A 21,506-nucleotide genomic window follows, 5' to 3' on the forward strand; every position below is an offset into this window, starting at 1 on the left:
TAGCTCAAACAACCGGGACAAGCCAATAATGGGGGAATACAGCCCCAAAATAGGGACACATTTCAAATAGTAATTTTATAAACTTAGAAAATTGCCAAATTATATTCCTTGTATAATAAGTAATGACAAATCTGCCCAATTCAAAACATTTCCATCATAAAAGTCTACACACACACACACACACACACACACACACACACACACACACACACACACAATCCCTCTGAACTTATATATATACCAACTGCATGGATGCACAAACATGCAAAAGGGAGAGATTTCCCAAAAGAAGGGAATCACTGCTGGCACACTCTCAAAAAACACACTGGCAGTATTTTCTACGGAAAACAGCAACTGTGGAGTTCAAAGAGTACTGTTGAGCAAAGCTGAATTGTTCCTCAGAGTCTGATCTTGAAGAGTAGTAGAAAAGCCACCTTTATTCTCATTGCTTGGCAGGGCAGGATCTGGTTTGCCCACAAACCTCATATAACAGTGTACAGGAGATGAAAGGATGAATGATTTAACTGCTATTTACACCTTTGTTCTTGTTTTATTAATCATTTATGTTGGATACATGTTTTACAGCTTTTGCTACATGACAAAGTACTGACTGCTTGGAGCTTTTCTCTCAGGATCTACTGTAAAACTAGTCTTGACTAGTACTGAAAAAAAAATCGGCAACCTAACAGATTCATTCATGTAAATTCTACTAGCTGGAGAAGCTTTTGAAACCAGTAGCACTAATGCTTCTTTTTTACTTTAAATAATTTCTTAATGGGACACCTTGCAAATCTCATTCATGTTGCAGATTAAATGCATGCCTCTTAATCCTGTATAATGGTTATCATCATGATATCATAGTATTGCTCCCATTAGCTCACACAGAAACACTTCAGAAGAAATGCTACCATGCACTAGACTACAAATAAAGTCTTGTGCCATGACTTCCTGTTCTCTGATAATTTTCTAAATTTTCCCATGCAGAATATGGAGTTAAATTCAATAAACAAGAAAATAGTGACTTACTGTCCAGAGCTGTTTGCATCTCAGCCTTTTTGTCGGCAGCATGGTACCAGGTGACCAGTAAACCATCCATCTTATCAATGCTTCCCAGCTTCTGCAAGTACTCCAGCATATCCCCTCTGGTCTCACACACACACACACATACACACACACACACACACACACACACACACACACACACACACACACACACACACACACACACACACGCACACACACACACACACACACACACACACACACACACACACACACACACACACACTTTACTGAATGAAAGCAGCAGCATTTACATTACCATAATGTTGTTCCAAACTTCGTTTCAGCCAGAAAGTTGCGTTCATTTTGAACGCATTTGAATGGCTCCCTCCACATAATGTGAACTTCATTTCAGCCAGAAGACTTCCTAAGCTCCACAATTCTACATAATGTCATTGCGTTCATTCCGAATGCATTTGAATGATAGCAGCAGCATTTCATTTAAACCAGCTGGCATTTGAACAAGCCCGCTTGAACAGTCCAGCTGGAAATGTGTGCAGAGCTAATTCCGATAGGCTGGTAGCACCGACGGCACTGATGTCATCACCTACGTGATGACATCAGCAAAATAACTGTGAAATGTAAAAATAAAGTAGCAAAAAATCAGAAATGATGGGGTGTCACTCGGGAATCGTGGCACCCCATCATTTGGACCCCAAAACTTGGTAAAAAACGAGTAATTCGGGACAGTTGGGAGGTATGCTGGAGACCTTCATCTCTTCTCTTATGCAGGCATTTATGGCCCTCAGGCCTTCTGCCTCACCCACAACTACGTTGCCTCTGCTAAGCCCTAGGCCTACCTCTGCTTCTTCCATTCCCATGGCTCCCCTCTTTGAGGAAGAAGAAAATGAATCTTCCTAATTTCCTCAGATGAATTCATCTCATATGCATCCCAGATTGCTTCTCCCAAGGAATATTATTCTCCTGATGAGAATTATGTGGAAGGGGATTCTCCACCTGAAGGCATTACATCTGGTGAAGCCATCACCAAAATGAAAGACTATTTCAAATGGGATACTTCCCAAATGACAGAAACCTAAAAAAAGATACTTTGAACTGCTGCAAGTGGAGTCCCCCTCCCCTACAGCTGTACCCCCTGTTCTTCCAGCATACTTGGATGCTTTTACTGCAGCCTCTAGAACTCCTGACTCACAGCCTCCTGCACCTAAGTGCCCAGACTGCTTCTGCAAGGTGCCAGAGGAACAATAATTCCTCATAAAGCCACCCTTAGCAGACCCAGCAGTGATTGCCACTGCCCCTGATAAACAGTCTAGGTTGTTACTCTCTGCCTCCATTTTGCCCACGGATAAAGATAGCAAATCCATGGATAGGATAGGCAAGAAGGTGTACACTTCCTCCACTTTGGCATTCAGAGCCATTAACTATCAAACTCACATGACCAAGTATGCCCTGGACTTAGTATCCCAAGCCACCTCTATGCTGGCTTCAATTCCTGACAGTCCCATTCAAACGGATATCTCCTCCAAATTGTCCTTAGCACTACAAGTGGCTAGACACTCCATAAGATGCATCTACGATGCTGCAGAAGCATTGGCATCTGTCCGTAGGAGATATTCCTGGATTAGACTACAGAACCTGCTAGAGGACTTCAAATCCAAAATCTTGGATGCCCCCCTGGATCACAACTTGCTCTTTGGAAAGTAATCTGTAGACCTATTTAAGAATCTGCAAGAAAAAAAGCAAAGAATTACAGGATGTAAAACATCTCTTAGTATCCCCTATACCCAAATTTTATAGGAATTACCCGGCTAAGACTACCTTTGTTAGGCATAACCCGCATTCTGCTGCCTCCTCCTCAAGACCCAGAAGAGGAACTAGAAGACATTCCTCATCCACGCATACTGGCCCACCTCCTCAACCTAGACAACCCTTTCAGGACAGGGGAGGTACTAATAATGTGTGACTGCCTTGCCCATCTGCCCCTCTCAGCCTGCCTTACCCACTGTCTCCCCTTCTGGCAGAAAATCACTACAAACCAATGGGTATTAACCATTATTCAAAAAGGGTACTTTCTATCCTGGAAACAAATTCCCCCCTGGAAGGGCATTCCTTTGACCCAAAAAACCAATGCCATCTCCTTCCACAAATTCTGTAAGAACTTCTGACACAAGACAAAGGATCTCTCCTACACCCACACTTGCAAATGCTATCCCTGACTCTGTGGGTGATAAATTACTAACCCCATTCAGACACTACTATTCAGAGGATGTGCTATCAGTCCTGAGGGAGGCCAGGAAACCCACTACTAAAAAAATCATACCTTGCTAAATGGGGAAGATTTACTCAGTGGTGTCTGGGACAGGAAAGTGACCCTTATGAGGCTGATACCCCCCAGTCCTCTCATATATGTGTCAACTTATAAAGGGTGGACTTTCCGTAGTATTCATCAGTGAAAGTGCAGCTCTCCGCATTATCAGCCTGCTTACCTTTAGATCCTCTCTTGTTAGCCAGGCTACATGTGAAACTCTTCCTCAAAGGGGTCTTACATGTCAGACCACCTAAGAAGCCTATCCCTCCTCCATGGGACCTGAGCTTCATCCTGGAAAAACTCACCCAGCTCCCCTTCAAACCAGCTACTACAGCATCTCTACAGTTTTGTACTTGGAAAACAGTACTGTTAGTGGCTATTATCTCTGCCAGAAGGGTGTCTGAGCTACAAGCCTTAATGGCATTCTCACCTTATACCATTTTTCATAGGGACAGGGTCAGACTGAGAACTAACCCTTCCTTCACGCCCAAGGTAGTCACTGACTTATCTCTAAATCAATCCATTAACCTACCCAATTTTATCCCCTCTCCCACTAACCAGGGAGAGAGGATACTGTTGGGTTGGGAGGGTGGCCTAATGGTTAAGGTGTTTGCCTTACAAACACAAGGTGCAGGGTTTGAGTCTCAGAAGGGATAATTGGCTAGCAAGGGCAGTTAACCTAGTACTAATTTATGGGAGGGTGGCCTAATGGTTAAGGTGTTTGCCTTACCAACACAAGGTGCAGGGTTTGAGTCTCATAAAGGATAATTGGCTAGGCTTGCAAGGGCAATTAGCCTAGTACTAATCTATGAACCTTAGATGTCCACAGGCAACTGAGATTTTACCTGGACAAGACTAAAGACATTAGGAAATCCAAACAACTCTTTGTATCTTTCCACCCCCTAGGCATTGGGCAGGGCAGTCACCAAACAGACCATTGCATCCTGGATTAGAAAAGCAATCAATTTCTGCTACTCACACCATGGAAAAACTCCTCCATTTGGGGTTAAGGCACACTCCACAAGAGCAGTGGCCACTTCCAAGGCCTTCCAAAAAGACATGGACACAGCTTCCATTATGGAAGCAGCTACATGGTCCACTATCCACACTTTCAGCAAACATTACAAATTCGACCAAATCTCCAAAGTACGAGCAGGATTTGCCAGGGCTATCCTACAAGGCTTTGTGGAATCATCTTCTGCATCTGCCACCCTTTCATCAAACTAAGCTGTGGTACTCTCCTACACCAAGAATACTGCAACATAGGAATAGAAGGACATAAAATAGTTGTGTAAAATCTTACCACAACCATAGATGTCCTTCTCTTCCATGTTGCAGTATTCCTTCCCACCCACCAATCCCCCTCACAGACTTTACCAGTCTAACTGATCCCTGATGCCTCTCTCCATTACAGAAGAGACTCAGGGCCTTATTCAAGTCACCTTTGGCTACCTATCCTGTTGGGCCATCTACTTTGCCTGCTTAGCTTCAAGTTCTGAGGATTGTGTGTAAAGACGTCACAGATAAGGTCCCTGGTTTATGGCCCTATGTGTGACGTCCCACGCAGCTGCAACAGCCAAGCTGAAGCTTTGTATCGGAGCCGATGCACAGGTCACCTGAAGGCAGGAAAGCACACACCAAGAATACTGCAACATGGAGGAGAAGGACATCTATGGTTATGGTAAGATTTTACACAACTGTTCTTTCTGGTTGTTTGAGAGTTAATGTTAAAAATATGCCTGAGTAATACTGTACCCTATACTATTTGTTTGGTTTGACTTGTTCTTAGGTTGGGGAGGGAGGGAATTTATTCCTGTCTTCCTTTTTAAAAACTCTAAAACAATAAAAGTGTAAGGTATGTTTCTGCGGGGGGGGGGGGGTGCAACACATGAAAATTGTACTGTATTTCTTCAATTTTTTTTCTGATTGCTTGAGAGCTCTGGTTGCTTGAGTTACAGTTAACTGAGAGTTTACTGCACATGTGATATCTTACACACTATGGCTAGGTGCCACTTATCAAGAACATTCCCTAAACTTAGAATGCAAGATATTCCATGTTTCCCACTCTAGACCCCCATGTGTTTTATATTTATTAACTTCTATTCTTATGGCTAAAATGTGTACCTTAACTTGCCTGAAACTGTTTATCTTTCTTTTCAGGAAATGATTAAATTATTGCTGTCAGCAGGTAGTTTAAGCAGTTATTTTCAATTGACTTCTGTACTACTGAAAAAAAACACTTTTAATAAACATTTTTTTTGTGTGCCTGACAGGTGAACCAGCTGTTGAAAGTTTCAGAACTGTTCCAAAGTCTGTAAGCGTTGAAAGAGGATCTAATGTAACAATATCTTGCATCTTGACGGACGCTACCCTTATTCATGGGACTGCTGAACATATATATTGGGAACTTGATGGGGACATTCCGATTCCTAAAGAATACTATACTGTTGTCAGTCGAAATGTTTGCAATGTTACACTCTACAATTTTACAACACCCACAAGTAATGCAATATGTTACTTAAGAAAAGATGCTCATCGGCATCTCATCGGAAGATCAGAAATTAGATCAGGATGTAAGTATAAAAGAACATGCAAACTATTTCATAACTGCTAATTTTCTTATTTCTTCAACTAGCCAGGCATTTTATTTTTAGGATTTATATATCAAGATGTTTGTCATGTTCATGATAAACTATGTCTAGCTATAATTCATAGATTTATAGATTCATGGATTGTTACAAGGGTAATGATTTGGGGGCTTTTCTAAGCCTAGCCAAGTTTTCTCAAAACAATAATGACATTCTGTATCCTAATAGGACATTGAGGGCTAGGCATTTCTATGCTACCTCTGTCCATAAGGGGCATGGGTGCCAGGCCTATTGTAAATTTCCTATTACCCATTACTGGTAATGTTTGCACTAAAATTGGGTAATAGAAGAACTCCGCTTCACATGAATGGGAAGCCTGTTCCATAAGAGAGGCAGTTTCTGGGGCACATATCTGTCTATTGAGCATGTTCTGTTTAAGTCACAGACAAAATCCAGGTCCCTAGATATTGTATTTCTGGTACTGTTTGACTTAAAAATAATCAGGAGATTCATAAGTGTGGGGTTTGCAGATGCCTTGTAAGCCAGGCATAGATCACCTGTCAGCAGTCTATAGGAGACTGAGTAGATTTTAAGGGCTTTAAGATGCTCTGCATAAGGCAAGTTTGTTATGACTTGTATTCCTTCTTTTTGTAAGGAACCCCTGAGCTCACTGAAGTTGCTGCATATGCCTGATGGGGTACATACCAAAGGGAGCATTGTACTTTATGATTGGTCTGATAAGGCAGAGCACAGTGGGGTAATGCCCTTTTAGGTCCTAGATGCCATGCCCTTACTTATAAGTTGTGCAACATAAAATGATTTCCTCACCACTGTGGCCATGTGGTGGTTGAAAGTAAAGCTACTGTCTACGTGCGTACCCAGATTCCTGACCACTGCGTCAACGTTTAGATGCATATTATCAACATGGTCATTAGCCAGAATGGTTGGCTTCCAAATTATTAGTCAGAGATAGGCCTTGTTGAAGAATGCTAGTCTCTGCAGGGGAGTTGATGATAGTCCACAGGTTGCAATTGTCTGCCAACTTAGTCAGACGTAAACCTTCAGTGTTTTCTTCCACTTAAGAGAAATAGATGCCAAAAAAAGAGCGGGTCCAGTACCGAGCCCTGAACGAGCCCTGGGGGACTCTGCTAGTGACTGACCTCTTGGTGGAGGTGGCCTTACCAATTTCGACCTGCTGGGTCCTAACAATGAGCCAGATGACTATCCAGCAGGTGATAAAATGGTTTATAGCTAATTTAGTGAGTTTGTTTATAATTCCTGAGTGGGAGTATTATATAAAAAACCTTGGTTGGGTTGAAGTAAGCTGTTTGCACAGTCTTGCCTTCATCCATTTCTTTGGCGATCCTCTCAGAGAAGTCCACCAAATTTAATAGATATGACCCACCTTTAACAAAGCCGAAATGTGGTGGATCCAACATTTGCAGGTTACCTATGTCCTTGTTTATCATGAACATGATGATTCTTTCCATGGCCGTACATATAAGGCTGGTCAGACATATGGGCCTGTAGTTACCTGGATCGGTGGTTAGACCTCCTTTGTGCAGGGGAATGACTGTAGTCATCTTCCATTCCTTGGGCACAAAAACCTTACTGTAGACTTCAGCTGAAAAGTAATTTAAGCAGAGCAGAGAGGTCATGTTTCATGCTATATAGTAAGCATCCAGGGATGTTACCGGGATGCATCGATGCATTGTTTTTGGTCTTGGGAAGTGCATTGTAGACCTGTTCTTCTGTAATGGTTGGGGGACTGTGGTATGCAATGTTTCCTTTGTACTGTCAAGGGGAGGAGTGGGGGAGACATTTTAGCTGAGCTTGTCAGCCAAAGTTTGGAAATGGCCTCTGGTTCAATATGGGTGATACCATTTAAATAAGTTCTGTGCATTGTTGCATATTTCCCTTGAGGTTACTGGAGAAAGCTTTGCCTGAGAAGCTATTTTTTGTTCAAATGTAACATTTGAAGTATTAATTAACCCTCTTAGCTGCCTGTTTAGATTGTTCAGGGGCACTTCAGTATGTTGGGCTTTATTCCTCCTACACCTGGCCAAGATTTATTTATTTTGTTGTGGAACCTATTGATATTGTGATTCCACCAGGGTGACTTGTCTTTTGAGTTTGTCTTATTCTTAATACAAGTGGGCATAGCTTGCTGTATGCAGCTATCAATATGACTGTACAGGGATTTTGTAAATAATTCAGCATATGCTATGGTGTTTACTGGGTTTGAGGGTGTTTGTAATTTAAACAAGGTGTCATGTAGTAGAGAGAGGTTAGCCTTGTTATAGTTCCTAAAGCATTTTGGTTTCTCTGGGTCTCCATATTTAATTTTCATTTCAAGCAATACTGCCTTATGGTCAGATCTGTTGAGTGAGGACATTACATTGGGCAAGGAACATCACTCTGTCATGTTCATGAGTACAAGGTTAAGGATGTTTGTACCCCTGGAAGGCGAATGGACCAACTGTTCCAGGATGTTAGTATTAATGAAGTTTAGGAATACCTAAGCTTGTGCACTAGAAGTGGTGTAGGATTCCCAATCTATAGAGGGGTAGTTGAGATCCCCCATGAAGTTCATATTGAGTTGAATGGTGAGGGACTCTAGCACATTAAGATGGGCTGTTATGGGTTTCCTAGGACATGAAGGGTGACCTGTAGTTTGTAAATATATGGTATGAGACCCTGTTTATGGTGAGTTGCACATGTATGATTTCCATTGGGTCATGCACTTTAACTTGTCTGGATTTGTTTTTAATATACTCTGCTCCACCTTTAGTTCTTTGCTTTGCAGTAGCTGGTCTAAAGGTGTGAAAGGCATTATAACTTTGCACTGATGGGGTACTCTCCATGTCTCTAAACCATGTCTCCACTACTACACAGATATCTACACTCTCCAAGGAGGGAAAAGCTTGCAGGTAGTGGAGTTTCTTGTTAAGACTTCTAGAACTGAGCAGTCCCACCTTCAGTTATTTCTTTGTAGGTTCAGTTTAGTCAGAAGGTTTATCAGTTTGGATTTGCCTAAAAAAGTCACTAAGGGGGTGGAAAAGGTCTTTGCCAATATCTGACAGCCTAGAAGGGAGGGGATAAAAGTGCAGAACATCCCTGACAAAGCAGTGTGGTCTATCAACCATGTTCTTTCAGGCTGTCAAATATTGTACCCCCTTGGACTGATGCCAGAAGCTAAGCCAATTGTTAAAGTCAGTCATTTTTGTTGGTAATGTGGCTTCACCCTTGGTGAAGGTAGTATGCTGCTCAGTGCTAGGCTCATACCTGCCTGAGACCATAATCAGCAAGCTCAATCATGTCTCACTTTATTTAGTCAGGAGAGGTATGTCTCACGTCATTAACATCCACATGAACTATGACAGAGTCATAGTGATACCTACGGTTAAATGATCTGAGTGCTTGTGTGACTTGATGGATTCTAGTCCTGGAAAGGCAGCTAAACATGACTCTCACTTTACTCAGTCTGGTGAGGAGGACATTAATGTGTCTCACTGTAGAATCAACAATAACCAGGAAGTTTGGCTCTGTGCTGGATTGCAATAAGGGCTTAGGTGTAGCAGCACCAGATACCATGTTACTATGTGTAGCTATGGATGATGATTTAAATGGAGTATTTAGTGATGGCTGAGGACCCTTTTTTGACTGTGCTGTGCAGGAGATCTTATGTTTTAGGAAAGTTACCTGTAAGTGCCTTAGCATAAGTAGTTTTATGTGTAGGGTATTTGCCCTGTGCAGTAGGCATGGTGCAAGTGTCACTGACAACCTCTATAGGATTAGTTTTGGTTGTATGAGAGAGATTTGCTGCCAGTGTTAAAGCAGATTTTCACTTCTCGCATGCTTTATCTGTTTTATTAAAAATAATTGAGTTGTCAGTGTACATGAGACAATTGCTACAATGCCCCAGAATACCTATCTGAACCAGATGGGCCATAGAGAAAGTCGAGAAGTGCATATCCATGGATACTGAACTTGTAAGGAGGTGTTTGGGAAATTTAAATATTGAATAGGTCAATAACACAAGGAACATGAAGAGCAACTCTCAACTATGCACAAACTAGATGCTGTAGTAGTTTAAAAAGTATCTCTAGTCAGTAAGGGTATTTTAAGGGAAACTTACACTGTGAGAGATTGGCGTCTACATAGATTACAAGGGGGAATTACGCTGTAAGATATTGGCATCTGTACAAGTCACTGCTAGGTGGCATTGTGTGGAGAGCAGCAGTTCTACCTAAAGACTGTAAAAAAAGTCAAAAGTGCTTTTATTCAACACAGAAACACTCAGTTAATGCAGCTGTGACAAAACAATGCGAAAAATAAGTTTCTAAACAGTGGATATAAATTCTTGCATACACTGTTGGAAACTCCTGGGTTCTGGCTGGTATGATTCTCAAACAATCTGGAAATATATCGCTGATTGATAAGTATATTTCTTGGCATTTTAACCTTTTAGAGTTCTGCATTGTCTTAATTTTGCCTGACCGAATTGCTTTATATATTTTCTGGCATTGTTTTCTGTTTCTCATCTGTCCTGAAACTGCTTACCCCCTATTTCTGAGGTGGAGTTTATAAAACTGGTATAACAGCTTTTGTGTTATCTGATTGTTTCAAGGCTTGCTGATTTAAAAATAGTTTCTGTTTGTAAATTCTTGCATACACTGTTGGAAACTCCTGGGTTCTGGCTGGTGTGATTCTCAAACAATCTGGAAATATATCGCTGATTGATAAGTATATTTCTTGGCATTTTAACCTTTCAGAGTTATGCATTGTCTTAATTATGCCTGACTGAATTGTTTTATATATTTTCTGGCATTGTTTTCTGTTAATCATCTGTCCTGAAACTGCTTACTCCCCCCACACCCTGTTCTTGTGGTGTTGTTATAGTTGGTGGCTTTGCAGTTGCCCGCCCCTACTGTAAATTTGATCTGGGATACCACTCCCATTCTGGTGATCACTCTACTTAATACAGAGAGAATATTTGAGAAGGCCAACCCACTTAGGTTCTTAACCTCTGCTCCTCCTTCCTCTCTCCTTGCACTTTACTAAAAAAAATAATAAAAAACATTGCACTTTATTTTGCTTTTGCTTTTTCTTAAAAGTACTCAATTGTATTTATTCTGCTGCATCTATTACCACTTGGTAGTAGCCTGATTAAACTGTAACTGTTATTCTAAGCCTTTTGGTTTAAGCACTTGGGCATCTGACTAGTTGTTTTACATTAAGAAGGTTTGTGGTCTGCACTGTTGTGGCAGGATAGGTAGCTTACATCCTTCTAAATTGGGAATTGCTGATTGAAGGCTCAGTGTCTGTTATTCTAAAAGTGCATTAGTTCTGGTTTAAGCACTTGGGCTTCAGGCCAGTTATTTTACATTAAGAAGGTTTGTGGTCTGCATTGTTGTGGGAGGAGAGGTTAGTTTCTGCCCTTTTGAGCTATGAGTTTCTGGTTAAAGGATTATTGTGGCTGCTTATTTGAAGTGTTTCTTTCTGAAATTGGTGCACCTTGTTTTCTGTAGCATAGACTAGTTTCAGGCATGCTGAATCTAGCTTTGTATGTATAACTTGAGCACTAATCCAGGCCATCTTTTTTTTTTTGGAGAAGGTTCCCCTGCTCCCTAGTGGCAGGAGTGTGCAGTTAGAACTTGTCTGATTGAAGACTGCTGGAACAGGGCTCAGGTTTGAGCTTTTTTACTGGTTAATTGGGTAATTTGTCTAAATCAGTTTGCTCGTTTTCTGTTGTTATATTTAAAAAAATGCACTTTATTCATCTGCTTTTACTGTACTTGTGTTTCTTCCTACTTTATTGCATTTATTCTGCTGCATTTATTACTGCTTGTTAGTAGCCTGATTAAATTGTAACTGTTATTCTAAGCCTTTGGTTGAAGCACTTGGGCTTCAGACCAGTTGTTTTACATTAAGAAGGTTTGTGGTCTGCACTGTTGTGGCAGGGCAGGTAGCTTACATCCTTCTAAGTTGGGAGTTGCTGATGTAAGGCTTAGTGTCTGTTATTCTAAGAGTGTATTAATTCTGGTTTAAACACTTGGACTTCAGGCCAGTTATTTTACATTAAGAAGGTGTGGCCTACACTCTTGTGGGAGGAGAGGGTAGATTCTGCCCTTCTAATCCAGACCATCTTCATAGGTTCATAGGTTGGTACTAGGCTATCAGCCCTAGGGCCTATACAAGCCTAGCCATAACAATTCCCTGGCTATTTCTTCCCACACTATTTACTTCCCTGGACCCCTGTCTAACAGGGAGACTGACGTGATCCATAGGTTCATAGGTTGGTACTATCTTTTTTTGGAGAAGGTTCCCCTGCACCCTAGTGGCAGGAGTGTGCAGTTAGAACTTGTTTGATCGAAGACTGCTGGAACGGGGCTCAGTTTTTAGCTTTTTATTGGTTAATTTGTTTAAATCAGTTTGCTCATTTGCTACTGTGATGTAAGAAAAATTACACTTTATGCATTGCTGCTTAGATAGGGTTAAACTATTCCTGGCGCCATAAAGTCTGCTCTTCAAATTTTCCCTTAGAACTAGCCAGTTTTTTAGTTTTAGCACTCAAATCTGTTTGTTTGTGGTCAGCACTTGTTCAGAACTCATTGTAATCACTAAATACGCTAAAAATTACTACAGCACTCAACTTTCCTCACTTGTCTAGAGGAAAACAGATTTTAGTACTTAATAAATAAGCCCCTATCCAGGCATGTCTAAGGGTCAGCTCCCAGTGTTTCCTCCTGTCTACCTGATGAATCTGGGCATCTTGGGGCAATGTAGCAATTGCCTCATGTACATAGACAACCCTCTCCTTCTACCACCCAACACTACAACCTGTGAGAGATGCACTTATATAGCCAAACTGGAAACAAAGCTCTCTTCACCCAAGACTGGACTAGACAGTCAAGAGGAGAAGGTAAACACTTGCACCACACCACACTCATCACATAGTTCCTCAAAACCTACACCACCAAAACACACGCATAGCAACACAAAACACACAACTACATTCGCTGAGGCTCTCAATAAAAATCTGCTCAAGCAACAGGGATCTCCAAAGCAGAAACGCATGCAACCGCCACCCTCAACACAACACAAATGGCACATAGCCCACAAACTTAGTGTGCCACTCAAGCACAGTCCATAAGGCATAACAACATACCTGACACTCTAGTCATAGGTGACTCTATAGTCAGGCACACTGATGTTCCACTCATCAGGCTAAACAAGGAGAAAGTTGCTGTCAGCTGCCTGTCGGGTGCCAGGATCCGCCACATAACGCACGCACTCAGGTCACTCCACAACAAGTACAAATATGACTCTGTCATTGTCCATGTTGGTGTGAATGACCTGAGATGTACCTCACTGGACTACTTGAAAAGAGACATGGAGGAGATTTCTGATCTTGTAGCCCAGGCAGGTATGACCCTAGCCCTGAGTTGCATCCTGCCATCACCCAGAATATTACCACAGTACAAGGACAAAATGATTGACTTCAACAATTGGCTACGCTACTGGTGTCATTCTAAGGAGATGCAGTATCTATTTGCCTGGGATGACATATTTGACAGACCACGATGCTTTGCCAGAGATGGCCTGCACCTGTCACCCTTGGGATTCCGGATACTAGCTAAGGCTCCTGCTGCCCCTATAGTGACTTTTTTTAGGCAAGGTTTAAATGACAAATTCACCACTGTAACAGGTACAAGCAAGCAAAATCTGAGGGTAATGCTACTCAATGCTAGAAGTCTAAACCTCAAAATGCATTCACTCGAGGCACTCCTTAAAATGGAGAACATCAACATCTGTGCAGTGACAGAGACCTGGTTCAAGGCTCCAGAGAACACCCCTGCATTACCAGGCTATAATTCATATCACACCTTTCGGCCACCTAACCTGGACTGAAACACTAACGGCAGAGGTGTGTCCATATTCATTAAGGATATACACACCTCCAGGCTAGTTGCTCAGCATAATGCATCCGAGGTTATCCAAGTGCAACTAACTCTGGGCAAGCCAGCAATCCAAATTGTAACTTGCTACAAACCCCCCACCATGCACAAAGATTCCCACTCCTCATTTCTTGATACACTGGAAAATATTAGAGTACAACCCAACACCCTAATAATGGGCAATTTCAGCTACCCCGCCATTAACTGGGAAAACTACTCATGTACCAACTCTTTTGCTCAATGTTTTCTGGAATTCATAAATTCTAATACCTTGGATCAACTTATCCACACCCCCACCAGGGGCAGCAATATCCTAGACCTGGTCATTACCAACATGGGTGACTGGTGTTCCTCACCAGAGGTCATTTCCTTGTTGGTCAGATCCGACCACAAGCTAATCAGCCTAGACATCCACATCCCGCCCCCATCCCCGTTAGGGAAACCACCGTAAAAAATTTCTCCAAAGCGAACTTCATGCTTCTTAAGACAGAAGTGGCAAACTTCACAACACCCATGCAGATGGACAACAGAGGTACGACTGCTGAATCCTACACAAATGCACTTTATAAGCACTTACACAAGTGCATGGATCATGCTATCCCTAACAGAACCAAGATGCTATCCTCCAAAAAAGGGAAGCCAATCTGGTGGTCCCCTGCCATAAACAAACTCTACAACAGAAGAAAGAAACTGTTGCAAAAAAGGAGTAAAATCCCATGACTGGAAAAACTCCCTGGTCAGCCTCACTAAGAAGCTGAGATCCCTCATAAAATCCTCCAAAGCTAGTTATGAAAACAAAATCACCACTGATTCTAAAGACAACCACAAAGCATATATATAGCTATGTCAAGAATCTCAATGGCAACACTCATATCGGCTCTGAGTTACAGCACAGTGGCACTAAATATACAGAATCAACTGATATTGCCAACATCCTGCCAGGTAGGTTCAGTGCTAACTTTACCCCCCTCCCCCCATTTTCTCAAATTCATGCTGTGAATTACACTTAAGAGACATAGGAGTGGCCAAGGATTATGATTATCCTTTTCCTTAAAGAGATTAACTTTGTTACAGTTAGTAGCTGTAGGGTTGTTGAATATAGATTAGGTAAGAGTTAGAAGAACACCTCCCCAGCCTCTTAATGACTTCTGAGGATTGACCCATGGTTACTAGAGCAGAAGCTTGGCCAATTCTAAATAGTGGGAGGAACAGGCCTGGGAAGTTATGCTTAGGTGGTTTAGTACCATTCTGAGTTAATACAGAAATGGAATAGGGTGCCCATCACAAAAAAAGCAAAAAACTAGTTTGTTACTGTTAATGGATAGAAACAACTTCTTAAAGCTCCTGCCTCATGCTAGTGGGGCATGTGGGGAGGTAATTACTTTTGATTAAGAAAACTTGTTGGCCGAGACCTAGTTGATGCATTTTACATCTATAAATCCATATCAATGCTGAATCCTGGGTAAAAATTATATGATTCCACCTAAGGTACCAGTGATCTCACGGACTTTTGAAGGTACCAAACGAATGATGTGGCACGTAAACAATAGTTCTATTAAGAGTCTTGTGTGGTGTGTAAAACTTTGATCTAAGGAGTATTGTACCTTTGGGGAAGTCTTGTGTCAGGCTGTAAATCTCTTTCTATACACCATCCTTTTAAGAACCTTTTTACAATCTAATGTTTGGTAATGTCTGGAATGTCAAAGGTTTTTGCAAATAAGCTTACAGCTGGTAACTCAACTTTGAACGATGATGGAAGCAAACCTAGGCTGTGGCAGTGGTGTAAATATTGTAAAAGGATGTCAAAAGACCAATGGCACTCTTGATATAAGGTCATGAAATGCTTAATTGAAGAGGTGTGTTCTTTCTTAGTATCGATAGATCGTGATTTCCAGAACCAGGAAGCTGTTAGTATTTTCCAGTCATCCAAACAGTCAGTGGAATTGGAGTGAGAAGTATGTCTGCTTGTGGAGGCAAAACTCTGGAATGTTGGACCTTCAATTGAGAACGTCATCTGCTAAAATATTTTTAGCTATAGGAACATGCTCTACAGTAAATTACATGTTAATCCTGAGATTAAAGAGGACTAACAGTCTTAATAGAGTTGACTGAAAAAATTCTAGAGGATTACTTTGTCAGAATTGCTATTACTGATATATTTTCAGATCTGAAAATTAAACAATTATTCTGGAGTTGATCTTGCCATGTGAGAACAGAAACTCAAATTGGAAAAATCTAAAAAAATGTAATGTCTTTCCTAGTTTGAGCTGACCAATTTTTAGGCAATAAGGAGGAAAACCAGTGACCGTTGAAGTAACCTCCTATTTCAAATTTGCCCATGGTGTCTGTGAAAAGTTGCAAGGTTTCTTTACTGACCCAATTGTCTTACCAAAATGAAGCCCCATTAAAATCCCTGAGGAAGCTAGCCAATAACCTAAGGTCCTCTCTAACTCTTTTGCTTTTTCTAACTCTGTGATACTTTTTACATCCTTCTCATAACCAATGAGCTAATGCTCTTCATAGGTCCATAGGTAGATACTAGGCTATCTGCCCTAGGGCATTTATAAGCCTAGCCAGAGCGTATTTGGCTTCTGCTTCCCTATTAGATTAGCCTACTGTGCCTCTGTAAAGTAGGTCACAGAAGGTACCCTTTTAAGATTAGTTTACTGTGCCTCTGTCTAGCAGGGACACAGGAGAGATCCCACTGGTGAATTTGCAATTTCCCATCCACATGTCCAGATTTCGCTTGAAGAGGGTCAGCGAGGGGCTATGTCTAACATGAATTGGGATTCTATTCCAGAGTGAGGGGAGCTTCTGGGAAATGAATCTGTCCCTCTAGCATGTCCTATTTATTTTTGTGCTGAGGTTTAGGTCCCTGGAGCGTGTTGCTCTAAGGGACTTGGATTTTTTGAGGTGGAGCATGTCCATTAATTCTGGGAAGGTCCTACCTGGAACTATGGCTCTGTGTGCAAAATTGAGGAGTCCTAATAGTTCCATGACTTGTTTCATTGTTGCCCTCTTAGTAGAAAGTAAGGTTTTTACAACTTTTGAAATTTTATTGATTTTGTCTGCAGGTATATGACTGCATTCTAAGGTGGTATCAGTTTTGATTTCCAGGAATGTGAGAAGTTTTTTGTGGACTTACTGTTTTAGCATGGACCAATGGAATCCCTAATGATTTATACAAATCAATGAAAGACTGCAAACTTTCTTTCATTTAGGTCTCGCCCTTGCCTATGATTAAAAAATCATCAAGTTACTGAACAACTCTGTGAGCAGGATTATTGTTCTTCCAGCACCATAATAAGGTAGAGCAGAAATGTTCAGAAACTGAGTATGCAACTAAGCACCCCATGGACATACCTGTAATGACAAAATGCATGCCATTAATTTCTATACCTACGAGCCTCCAATCTTGGGGGCATTACTGGTAGTAGCCTGAGGGCTGTTTATATATCCACTTTTACTATTCAAGTGTCAATAATCTCTTTAATGATGGAAACTGCATCATTAAGGGAAGAGTAATGTACCCCTGATTCTTTTCTGTTTATGTCATCATTGACAGATTGTCCTTCCAGTTGTGAAAATGGTAAAAGAGTCAGTATTTGCTTGGCTTCTTCTTGGGGACTAAGGCTGAGGGGGTCTACAAAAGGACTGAATGGAGGGATTAAGGTCATCTGATCTGACCCATACTACATTCTTTGTTGATGAGAGATAGCACTATATTTTCTTTCCCCTTTATTGATGATAGATTTTTGCATGGTGCATGTATGAGCTTAGCTGTAAATATTAAAGAGAAGCCGTGTGTGAAACCTTTGATAAGGAAATCATCCGTAGACTGATTGGGATCATCTTTTTAAATATTTCTGACAATGTCAAATTTGATAGGGAAGTGATGAGGTTTACTTGGATCTGCAAAAATACTGCTGTCAAAAGGTGAATTTGGGTTAAACTGTGTCCTGCTTAGGGGTGAGGTGGCATTTGCCAAAGTCTTGCCGTACCTGAACCAGCATTTCTTGGTGGGATGCCTCCCAGGACTACCAGCGCTATATGTGCAAATGTGTAGAAATATGCAAGCTGGGAATCTGCAATTTCCTGAACTGAAAGCCCAGCAAGATTTTACCTTTGTAACTGGAGACTTCACTTGGTAACTGTATTCCGGATTGATAGAATCCCCATGATGCTGAGCCAGGTGTCCACATGTCTGGGTTCCCACTTCAGTTGTGGGTCTTGGCTTTAAGTTTTCTGAATCTTTGTTCATAATTGAACAAAGACTTTAAGTTTTCTGAATCTTTGTTCATAATTGAACAAAGACATACCCCCTTTTAAAACATGAGCCTCTCAGACAATAGGAAAGTAAGCTAACAAAGGAGAGGCTATTGTAGGGTGTTTTTTAGCATTACTGCCATGTATGAATCCTACAACCCAATTGTCCATAACTTTAATTTCAAATTCTTGGGTTGAGGTCTCCCCAAAATTGCTAGTGCTTGAAATAAATCTTTGGACCCTTTCAAGTCAATGTCTGCTATTCTTTGTACTCCTTCAGCATCAATAGGGTCAAAAATATCTACACAATCCCCTTTCCAAATTTTCTCTTTAACTACCTGAGAGATGTGAGCAGTGATGGCTAATTCCCCTACCTTCCTGTCTTTACTGGTTCATAGTCCATGGCATCTTGATTGGAGGAATTTGGAAAAGACATGACTGCAGATTCATCAGATGAAGCTACTGTCATTAAAGAAAATTAGAGGGTATTAAGGGTGCAAAGGAAGTTGCACAAGTCAAGGAGTCCCTGAATTAGTTGTTTGAGCTTAGATCAGTAGAGCAGAAGAGTTATTACTGTTACTTTGTACTGTCTGGGTTAGCCTAGCTTTACCTTTTTCATTTAAAGCATCACTGAAAGCATTTTAGTACTCATCTATTTGTTCCTTCTGAAACTGCACATGTCTATTAATGTCCACTGTAATGCCCGTACCTGAAATAGAAACATGTTGGATTTGATCATTGGTTTCCTGAATAGGTTCTTCCCCCTTGGTCTTCCTTCTAGCCTTTTTGGGCACTGCGGATTCATGTGACACTTAAGACTCAATCGCTTGTGCAGAAGTTCTGTTCTGACCTGTCTGGGCAGCATCATATGGCTTGTTATGGTCGCCTGAAATTTCTTTCATATAACTTTCTGACCTCTTCTGGAATACGATTCCATCTCTGCTGCCAGTCCTGAATAAGAGCCATAACACTGCTCTTACAGAATAAGAAAATAATAAAATGTAAAAGGAAACAAAAACATTAATAAGCATGCTGTTAAACTACTATCAAACTGCTGGGTACCATTGAGTTATAATTCCGAAAGTGAAATATGAATAGCAGATGTGGAATCTTGTGTGGTTCCCTCCTTTTTTATATGAGTATGTCTAATATCTAATGTTAAAATTAGGAGGATAATACAATGAAATCTGGGACCGTGTGTAAAGCTAACCAGAGTTGGGCTGAGACACATCATTTCAGTTGGCTACTTGAATTGTAGGGTAAGTGTGGCAGGAGATGTGACAGGAGTGTAAGGATTATGATGGGGCAGGAATTTGCATAGTAGGATGTTTTTTTTTTCTTTTTGGAAGGGTGGGGAGAGAAGGAAAAGTACACTGGTGTGCTTCATTTGTAAGTGTGCTTAAGTTACTGTCCGTGTGTTTCCTTTCTTTTGTCTTAAAAAAAAATGGGTAGCAGATTTATGGAGAGGATGGAAGGCTAAAACTAGTGCAATATGGCTATGAAGTATGGAAGCTCTCCTACTCTATCTGTTTTGTTTTTCAGTTATTCTACTGTCATTGTTATTTTTAAGTATATATCCTAGGAAAAAAAACAGGGAACAGCAAGAAGACGGAGCCAAACACTGCCTGAGACCCCCATGGAAATTCAGGCGATGTGGAGAGAAGGACGAAATCCAGAAACAACTGGTTCAAGTAACCAATATTCTTTTTTGGGGGAGGTGATATACAACTTAAATAAAATCCGAAGACCTGAATGAAATAAAAAAAACGTGAATTAAGTTAAATTAAATTTAAATTAAATTAAAACAATTCCTCTTAAGCTCTTGGATTTGCCCTTGCCCTGAACCTACTTAAACCCTTTCACCCCTTCAAGCCTACCTTACATCTCTCCCCAAACACCTCATTTACCTACATATTCCCACTGTATTTCTACTCTATCACATTATCTCCCTTATACTGTATGTATCTCATATCATAATAATTCACGACACTTTCCATTATCCACTTCTATTGTGTGATTTTTTTTTTCTTTCCTCCAGTAACTTCTCCCTATACTACTCCCGTACAGTAACCTATCTCTACTTTGCAGTTATTTCCTCTCTTACTACATGCAATAACATATATCATTCTGCGCTATTTCTCTCATCATCTTATTTTTTTCCTGTTTTACCTATAGGAACTTCAACTCTCTTCACCCCTTCCCAGTACTTACTTTGACTTATTTGTAAATATCTGTTGCTAGCTACCTAAAATGTTATTTTATTCACAAGTATTGCAAATATCTGTTGCTTACTATTCTAAAATGTATTTTTTTCCACAAGTATAAAATCTGTTTTTTTTCTCCTTGGATGATTCACAAAAAAACTACTTTTAGTTTCTGTATAGAATTAAACTTCTGTAACTTTCTTACTGCATGTTTATCACTATGGATTATTATGTAAAACTCTGAATGTATTGTTTATTATAAATCTCTATGTTTTTATGAACATTACTTAATCACTGGAGCTTTTCTCCTCGGGTTTGCTCCACGGAAAATGGGCCTCTGGCTCAGCTGGACCAACCCAGTTAACAAATGTCAAATAAATAAATAAATAAAGCAAACCAAACTAAAACTACTTACCCATGGTCACTGGGCTGAAAATTCAACCAACAGTCGTCTATTACCCAATTTCAATGCAAACTAGACCAGTGGATGGGGAATAGGAAATTTACACTGGGCCTGGCACCCATGGACAGAGGTAACTTAGAAATACCTGGCCCTCAAGTCCTATTTGGATAGAAGATATCATTATTCTTTTGGGAAAACTTGGCTAGGCTTAGAAAGTTGTCCCAGGTCTTTAGCCTGGTAACAATCTATGAATCTATAAAACACAGTGCAAAGGTTTCTGTCAGAGTGAGCATTGCGATAAGAGAGTGACAACTACCTTAGTTATTACTTGAGCCCTCACAAAAGGACTCAAGAATGGAGTGAGGCAAACTGTCTTGTTCAATACTTGCTTCAGCTTGTAGAAAACCGATGCAAAATTCTCTTTACTGGGATAAAAATAATGTGTTTTGTATTTTGCATGCTATAACTACTGATGAAATGGTGAACACTTCAAGAAAGACCCATCCAAGCTAGAAACTTTACTGTTTAATGCCATCAACCTCTTGTAGTATGGGTCCGTGGGATACATGCAAATGAACCTTTAAGGACATATCAGTGTTTCATTTACATGGATTCTGAATTGTCTTGACTCCCACTTGTTATAGGCATGCCATGTTTCAGCTTTTTTCTGAGTTTCTTGGTAGAGTATAAGTGGGATATTAAGGTATACTTTGGAAACAGAGACCTTGAAAAAGCCTGATGTCCATTAACATT

General features: G+C 40.7%; 1 protein-coding gene across 1 annotated transcript in view; it reads left to right on the forward strand.

Annotated features, from left to right (window-relative positions):
* Nucleotides 1–21,506, forward strand: part of LOC122795553 (interleukin-31 receptor subunit alpha-like) — a 1,451,325-nt gene that overhangs the window by 618,859 nt on the left and 810,960 nt on the right. The window contains exon 4 of the mRNA XM_044063779.1: nucleotides 5,605–5,904. Coding sequence (XP_043919714.1) covers nucleotides 5,605–5,904 — 300 coding nt within the window. The remainder of the gene's footprint in view (nucleotides 1–5,604; nucleotides 5,905–21,506) is intronic.

Source organism: Protopterus annectens, chromosome 2.part2, assembly GCF_019279795.1.
Source record: "Protopterus annectens isolate FY-2018-M chromosome 2.part2, PAN1.0, whole genome shotgun sequence".
In the NCBI taxonomy this organism is placed as follows: Eukaryota; Metazoa; Chordata; order Ceratodontiformes; family Protopteridae; genus Protopterus; species Protopterus annectens.